At 45.2% G+C, this 8,661-nt stretch overlaps 1 protein-coding gene across 1 annotated transcript; it reads right to left on the bottom strand.

The window, feature by feature from the left end:
• Positions 1-7,934: 7,934 nt before the first annotated feature.
• LOC122113294 (enhancer of rudimentary homolog) lies at positions 7,935-8,317 on the bottom strand. The gene has a single exon (XM_042686291.1). It carries the CDS (start codon positions 8,286-8,288, stop codon positions 7,974-7,976), a length of 315 nt encoding a protein of 104 aa, XP_042542225.1. The 5' UTR covers positions 8,289-8,317; the 3' UTR covers positions 7,935-7,973.
• Positions 8,318-8,661: the final 344 nt, after the last annotated feature.

Raw genomic sequence — 8,661 nt, forward strand, 5'->3', positions numbered from 1 at the left:
AGCTAGGATTACAGGCATGAGCCACCAGTGCCTGGCTTCTGTGAGCTTTTTAGCTCAAAGCTGGTACTTTGCTACTTGAGCCATGGCTCCACTTGTACTATTTTCGTGGTTAATTGGAGATAAGAATTTCCCTGATTTTCCTATCTGGGCTAGCTTCAAAACTCTATCCTCAGATCTCAGCCTCCTGAGTAACTAGGAAAAGGCGCCTGGCTTTCTTTTTGCTCTGGTACTGAGGCTTGAACTCAGGACATTGTCCTCTTGCTTGATTTTTTTTCACTTTAAGGCTCTATGCTCTTGCTTAGGCTTTTCACTCTACCACTTCAGCCATAGCTTCATCTTTTTGCTGGTTAATTGGAGAAGGAGTTTTGAAGTTTTGTCTCCTCAGGCTGGCTTTAAACCTTGCACCACAAATCTCCACCTTCCAAGTAGTTAGGCTTAAAGGCATGCACCACCACCACCACCTGGCTGCTAGTTTCTTCTTGATAATATCCAGGCAGACTGGCACACGGTTGGTGCTCAACCAGTATTGGTTGAATGAAGTATGTGAATACTTACAAGTAGCTATGGATTTTAGGCAATTCTGTAAGGACCCAATTTGGCTAATTCTGAGTGATCTGGAACATTCTCCAATTTCAGCAGCATTAGCTAGAGGGCTAGTAGGACCCAAATGTCTCCAACTGCCTCACCTGCCTCCAAGGTCTAATGGAAAATGAACAGGCCGCACTTCATAAACTAGAACATTCCTTAGATATGGGTGAGATTAGGGCCAGGTGTGTTGGCAACACACCCGTAATCCCAGGTATGTGGGAAGCATAGGTAGAAGGATCTTCAACTGAGCATAGCATGGTCAAAAATTCAAGACCCTGCTGGGCGCTGGTGGCTCACGCCTATAATCCTAGCTACTCAGGAGGCTGAGATCTGAGGATCGCGGTTCAAAGCCAGCCCGGGCAGGAGAGACCGTGAGACTCCTATCTCCAATAAACCACCAGAAAACCGGAAGTGGCGCTGTAGCTCAAGTGGTAGAGCGCTCGCCTTGAGCTGAAGAGCTGAGGGACAGCGCCCAGGCCCAGAGTTCAAGCCCCATGATCGACCAAAAAAAAACAAAATTCAAGACCCTGAAGCCAAAAGGGTTGGGATATGACACAAGACTTGGAGAGAAAGGGAGTATTATGGTTTAAGAGATAAAACATGAACATTCTGGCTGACTTGAAGATATCCTCATGGGTTATACTGAAAATTAGACTTTATATTGCTTTGAGAAATAGAAAAAGATGGTGAGACCTTTTGAATCATGTTGCTCTTTGTGTGTGTGTGTGTGTGTGTGTGTGTGTGTGTGTTTGTGGTACTGAGGCTTGAACTTGGGGCCTGCGTGCAGTCCTGAGCTCATTTGGCTCAAGGCTAGCACTCTTAACAGTTAAGCCACAGCTCTATTTCTGGCTTTTCGTGATTAATTGGAGATAAAGGTCTCAGACTTTTCCTGCCCAGGCTGGTTTCAAACCACCATCCTCAGATCTCAACCTCCGGAGTAGCCAGGATTATAGGCATGAGTCCCTGAGTCCTTGGCCCCATGTCTCTTTTATGGCATGAGAAGAAAATAGAATGGCGTTAGCGGTAGCTGAAATAAGTGCCCAGATGATTTCCCAGGGATTAATGTTCCATTTGAAGTGTGGTTTCTTTTAGGTCTAAGGTTTTCCAGAAATGGCCTCTGGTTCTACCCTGAGGCAGGGTGCAGAGTGGCCCAGTTCCAGAAGCTGTTCTGTGGGGCTTACTTAGCACCCCACTTTTATTGGTTGGTCTTCTGAGACAATGGAAACCTGGAAAGACTGTATAAAAGAGAGAAGCCGTATCAGTTTTGGGAAAATTAAGCATTCTCTTCTTTTTTTCTTTTCTTTTGGGGAAATGTTAGGGATTGAACCCAGGGCCTTTCACATAGGAGGCATGCATTCTACCACTAAGCCAGCCTGAGACTGCTCTTTGATGAGACGATGAGAAAACAAGTGGGAGGAGAAAGGGAAGAACATAGAAGATAAGGCAGGCTGGGGCGCCTCTCCTAAGCTTGATTCACAATCCAGAAATCAGAAAGGCAGAAGAAAAAGTTACAGACATAACCCGATGCCTTCACCGTAATAGATCCTCCAATGGTTGCGTTTGCTAATAGTGACAGTTAAATACCCAGTCTTTAACACAGGGAGGGGGAAGAACAGGGCTGTATGGAGGGGACCTAGTTCCTGGGTTTATTGCCTTTTGCTCTAGGGTTTCTAGCTTTTTCTGCAAGACTGCAGGAGCACAAAGGCCGCACCAGGCCTTTGTCAGCAACTTAATTAAAGTAATAAGGAAGGAGCCTTTTATAGGAAAGAGGAGAGGGAAGGTGAGGAGTAGGAAGATCAGATTTCCCGCTCTCTCTCATGCCCTGGGGAGCCATCCTTGGATGCTTCATTTTTTGGAAGCTCAGTTTTTTGTCGGGGCGGGGAACTTCACTTTCCTGATGTTCGTATTATAAGATTTGCCCCTCACGCCCCCCCGCCCCCCCCCCGCAATACTCCAAAGCCCTGAATTCTATAGATGCCAGAGAGCTCTGCCTGGCTGAGAATTCTGACCACTGAACTTTACTTTAAATCCAGGCCAGTCAGATATAATCAAGACATCAAAGGGCTCGTAGATAAATAAATAGTGTAAAGCCTGTGGCCAAAAGGGTGTGCAGTTTTATTGAGAGAGTAACACAGACATAACATTTACCTAGATCAAATATCTGTGGTTGATGGGAGCCAGGCTTACAGAATAGACATCTATGGAGACACCCCTCCCCCCCTCCCTGTCCATCCCATTAGTGGCTGACACTCTGGGAATCTTTGAGTGTGTAACTTTTCCAAGTGATACAATGCTGGAGGGTGGGGGGAGAGAGTAAAAACCTTCACCTTCTCCTGAGGGAGTGTGCATATTATTACTTCCTCAGGGGATATAGCAACGATTGCCATGTTCCCTGGTAGGGCTGCAGAACATTCTAGACATGATGATTCATTGTGACCATAGGCCATTGACTTGGGTTACTCTCTCAGTGTCTGTCCATGGTTGTGACCAGCAAGGACTCAGTCCCCCTACCTTGAAGGAAAGACAAATGGACTAAGAGGACAAAAGTCAGCAGATCTGAGGAGAGAATTAAGGGAGATCCATTAAAAAAAAGAAAAAAGGTTTGTAGGACTAATTGGGAAGAAGATGAGGCACACTGGTGTGTACAGAGACGGTGTAGTTTGGATTTGGAATGCTCCCCAAAGGCCCATGTGTGAAATACCCATTCTCCAGCCCAGGGCACTGTTAGGAGGTGGTGGGACCTTTAAGAGGTGGGGTTTAGTGGGAGGACTTACGTTGTCAGGGGTGTGACCTCAGAGAGGAAAATAGAATCCCAAATCTTTCCTCTTCCTCTTTTGTCTTTCATTCCTGGCCACCAGGTGAAAGGGCTTTCTCTTGCCACACACTTCCTGCCATGATGTGCTCCTGTGTCTCCGGTCTAAAAGCAATGGAGTCAACTGGTCATGGATGGAAACCTTTGAAATTATGAGCCAAAATAAATCTTTCCTCTTTGTTTTTTTATTTTGGTACCAATCCTAGGGCTTGAACTCAGGGCCTGGGCACTGTCCCTGAGCTCTTTTGCTCAAGGCTAGTGCTCTTCGACTTGAGCCACAGCTGAACTTCTGGCTTTTTAGTGGTTAATTGGAAGTAAGAGTCTCATGGACTTTCCTGCCCAGGATCGCTTTGAACTGAAATCCTCAGATCTCAGCCTCCTGAGCAGCTACGATTACAGGTGTGAGACATCAGTACCTAGCTATCTTTCTCTTTTTAAGTTGATTGTCTTAGGTATTTTGTTACAATGGAAAACTAACACATAAGGCTCCTCCTCCTCTTCCTCTTCTCCCCCCTCCTCCTCCTCCTCTTCTCCCCCCCCCCCCCCCCCCCCCCCCCCCCGCCTCCTTTTCCTCCTGCCTCCTCCTCTACTTCTTTTTGTGTACCAGGATTAAGCCTAAGGTCTTTCACGTGTTAGGCAAGCACGGAGCTATACCCCTCCAGCCTTGGTAATACATTTTTGAAATTAAAACAGTTAAAAGGTTGTAAGACACTTAAAAAAAAGTTGTAAGTCACTTTTGAGGAGTTTAACCATTCTTATGGAGAAGATGTTATAGGCTCTCACATTGTATTTGATAACTTCTGAGAATAAACTCATTTCTAGTCTACAGCCTGGGCTGGTGGTGGAAGAGATGTGGAAGAGTATGTAATAAGAGACAATATCTCAACACAGGTACTAGGATCTCTGCTCTGAACTCTTCGATGGTTTCTGATTTATCCAGTGTAAACGAACCCTCCCCCCTCGCCCCCCCCCCTCCGGCCAGGTCTTACTGTGGCCCCATCCTCTTACCCCACTCCCTGCTCCTGTGCTTTTACAGGGGCTTCTGTCTGAGGATGGTAGTAGTAGCCATTGAGGCCCCCCCCCTCCCCAGGTATCCCCCCAGTCTCCACAGGGAATCAGGTTTCCCAGCATCTTCCCTTGAGGTTGAGTTCACTTTCTTGTCTTTTTTCTTGCTGGGCTGGGCTTTTCTTAGCCCTCCTACCTCTGAAATGTACAGCTAGCTGATCGTGCAAGCCACCATGAGAGTGCAAACCCCACACAAAGGCTCAGTTTCATTTACTTCTCTGGCTCCACTGGGCGCATAGTTAACTGTGAATAAATTGAGAAGAGGACAGTCTGAGTGGTTGGAGAGAGAAATTCACGTGATGGCACAGGAAATGCTAGGCACAGAGTTGTCCTGGGGAGACCCTTACCCTGGGCCACCTACACCCAGGAGTAGGTGAAACGAAGTTGTCTTTTCTTTCCAGTTCTCATCTTTGCTAGTCTGCCAAAAGTTCTAGAATCCTGCTGCATGGAGGCCTTGAAATCTGATTCTTTCTAGAATGCTTAGTGTTCTTTTCTTTTTTAAAATTTTAACCCTTGATGAGTCCAGTATCATTATTTTTAACTCATTGTGTGATTTTTTTTTTAAAAAAAATTAATGATGCCACTGATTAAAGTTGCGATTTGGGGGTATGGTGAGCTGTGATTGCCAGAGACTACTTTTTTTTTCTTTCTAGGTTCCTCCTCCTTCAGAGGTCTCCTTTGCTGTTCTTTTTTTTTTTTTTTGGTCTGGTCGTGGGGCCTGAACTCTGGGCCTGGGCGCTGTCCCTCAGCTCTTCAGCTCAAGGCTAGCGCTCTACCACTTGAGCCACAGCGCCACTTCCGGCTTTTTTCTTTTTGCTTATGTGGTGCTGAGGAATCGAACCCAGGGCCTTGAGCATGCAAGGCAAGCACTCTACCACTGAGCCACCTTCCCAGCCATCCTTTGTTGTTCTTTAGGGCACACAAACTAATAAAGTATTCTTTAGGCAGTCTCAGTTGGAATTCTTTTGCTTGCAAAAATAGCCTTTCCAGGACGTGGTGCTATGGCTCAAGTGGTAGAGTGCTTACCTTGAGCTGAAGAGCTGAGGGACAGCACCCAGGCCCACAGTTCAGGCCCCATGACGTACAAAAAAAAAATAGACTTTCCAGAACCAGAGCTCAGACTAATACAGAGCCTACTGCCAGTGTGTTCCTAAATGGATTGAACTCTAATATTCATTTACGTCTTGGTTAGCCTGGCATTTTTCAGAGTAGATACCCAAAGGATTAGATAACTTGCTATCCTCAACACATAAAAGGGAACAAAAATTATAGTTTGGCAAAAACGACATTTATGAAGGAGAACTTGTGCTAAAGAGCATTTTAGTTGGCAGAGCACTAAGGAGGCAGAGGTAGGAAGATGGTAAGTTCACTACCAGCTGAACTATATTGTCAGACCCTTTCTCAAAAGACAAAAACCAACCAGCCAAAAAGAGTATTTTGCTTTACAGTGTGTTGTGACTATTAAGATCCAAGGCTGCCAGGCACTGGTGGCTCACGCCTGTAATCCTAGCTACTTGGGAGGCTGAGATCTAAGGATTGAGTTTGAAGCTAGCCTAGGCAGGAAAGTCTATAAAAACTCCTATCACCAATTAACCACCAAAAAGCTGGAGGTGGAGCTGTAATTCATTGGTAGAGTGCTAGCCTTGTGGACAAAATCTCAGGGACAGTGTCTAGGTTTGGTGCACACACACACACACACACACACACACACACACACACACACACACACACTCTCCAAGGCTAAGGAAGCTGCTGCTGGCTCACATCTGCAATCCTACCTACTCAGAAGGCCAAAATCAGGAGGACTGAATTTAGAAGCTAACCAGAGCAGAAAAGTTGCAGAGCCTCCATCTCCAGTTAACTAGCAAAAAGCCAGGCTGGAGGTATAACTCAAGTGGTAGAGTGCTAACAATGAATAAAACAGGCTGAGTGAACTCAAGACTCTGAGTTTTAACTTTGGTACTGGCAATAAATAAACAAACGAGTGCTATCAGAATATGTGTTCTTGGAAAAATTGTTTCTCATTTGTTTGCAAATAGCTTTCTAATATAAAGGATAAGAAAATAAAACCCCCAAAAAGAATTTCCAGGGCTGGGAATATAGGGTAAAGGGTAGAGTGCCTAGCATGCACAAGGCCCTGGGGTTGGCCCATCCTCAGCACTGGGGAAAGAAAACAAAAACACCTCCGGAGTCCAGGAATGATGCAGTGTACCCGTTATAATAAAGACTGGGACATAGTAATTACAGAGCAGTGCTGACAGCAGCAAAGCTTCTTAAATGCTTTACATAATCTTCTGTCTTCACTAACTGTGATGTAGGAGTCATCATCTCCATTTTAGGGAAGAGGAAAAGAGATGACATGGTTTAAACGACAATGGGAGCTGGAGCTAGAGGTGGGGGGGTGGTCTCAGGAGTCCCTGCTGTACCCCTTGGAGCTGTCCCAGTTCACTTGGAGGGAGATCTTTAGCCTGTCTCCCAACAATTTACCATTAGCCTTTTCCATTCTTCGGGGATTGTTCTGTTTTCTTCCACTGAATTCCCGTAGTGTATGGAGATCTATCCTTTATAATTGTTTTGGAACGTTCTAGGTGCATGGGATGGATGCAAAAATTGTAGGGCTCAGATTTTTTTTTTTTTTTTTCATCTCATTCTCAGTAAAAGTTCTCCAAGTCTGAGTCTGGGTTGAAACTTAATTCATGTCAAGACTCTCAGCAGGGGCTGGGAAGGTGGCTCAGTGGTAGAGCGCTTGCCTTGCATGCCTGAGGCCCTGGATTCGATTCCTCTGCACCACATAAGCAAAAAGAAAAAAGCCGGAAGTGGCGCTGTGGCTCCAGTGGTAGAGTGCTAACCTTGAGCTGAAGTGCTGAGGGACAGTGCCCAGGCCCAGAGTTCAGGCCCCACAACCAGACCTTAAAAAAAAAAAAAGCCTCTCAGCAAAAGCTCCTTTGCAATGAAGTTTCTTAGACAGGAAACAGCCATGTAAAGAGAAGGCTGTGCCAACTTCCAGAAGGGGAAAGAATGTGGGAGCAGGTCCTGTGTGGAGAAAGCAGCCCCTCATCTAATGCTCATCATACCCATCAGCCACCTGGACACTCTCTCTCTCTCTCTCTCTCTCTCTTTTTATAACTAAACAACATTTATTTACTTTGCACTAAGACTTTATTTGAGTATATAACTAAATTGTTTCCACCCCACCCCATCTTGAAGGGTCAGTTTGTGAATGTTATTTAGGAACAGTTTGAAGGATTGGAACCAACATTAACTGACAATGAACAACTTCTATCTAAATCATCATAAAAATGTTTAAGTAAAAAAAAAAGAAAAAGAAAAAAAAAGATACAACGAGGGCCTTCAATAGAAAGATTCTCATTTCATCTAATACATTCGCTCTTGGCTAAACTGTAACAAAATGGAAACAACATTACTGTTAATACAAACTCCCACTCTAGCACATTGTACATGCCTCTGTTCCAAGCCCACCCCCTGTGCCCTAATGCTTCCAACTCAATTATTTCCCAGCCTGTTTGGCCTGCCGACGAAGGAGTACGTAGCTCTTCTCTTTGATCCAATCTTTGTTATAAGACTGGTATGTCTGGGTATCAGCTCGGTAAATAAGGCGGCTGAGATCTGCCAGATCGTCGATAAAATCAAACAACTGACTGATATCATACGTGATCGAGGGGCTATTGGGATTCATTCTCTTCAGATGTTCTTCAGACATTTTACAAACACCTTCCATGCATTCATTCACAGATTCATAGTCAGCGTAAGTTCTGCCTTCTGGCCTCTTGGTAGGCTGCACCAGCAAAATGGTGTGAGACATCGCACTAAATGCTTTGCTGCTGCTGCTGCCGCTGCTTGGACACTCTGTTAACAAACCAATTGCCCTGGATGGCCCTGGAGCTGGGTCCTGAGCCTGGGTGAAGATGGTAGTTGTGGACAGGGACCAGGGTACAGCTGTGGGCAACATCACCCACCAACTCCAATCTAGAGGATGTTTGGGTGGGTGCCCTTTCTGGGACTCAGAGGACTTAGGAAAACCTAATTCCCTAGGTGTAATGCTTAAATGTCTCATCATGTAAAATAATATTTAATGAAATAGAAACAAGACTTTTTTCTTTGTTTTTGTTTTTCTTTTTGTCTTCTTTGTTTATCTGTTTTGGGGGATGACGAAGGGGGGCATGGAAATGGAGGGA

The sequence above is a fragment of the Dipodomys spectabilis genome, unplaced genomic scaffold (genome assembly GCF_019054845.1).
Source record: "Dipodomys spectabilis isolate Male_0828 unplaced genomic scaffold, ASM1905484v1 ptg000096l, whole genome shotgun sequence".
NCBI classification, from domain to species: Eukaryota; Metazoa; Chordata; class Mammalia; order Rodentia; family Heteromyidae; genus Dipodomys; species Dipodomys spectabilis.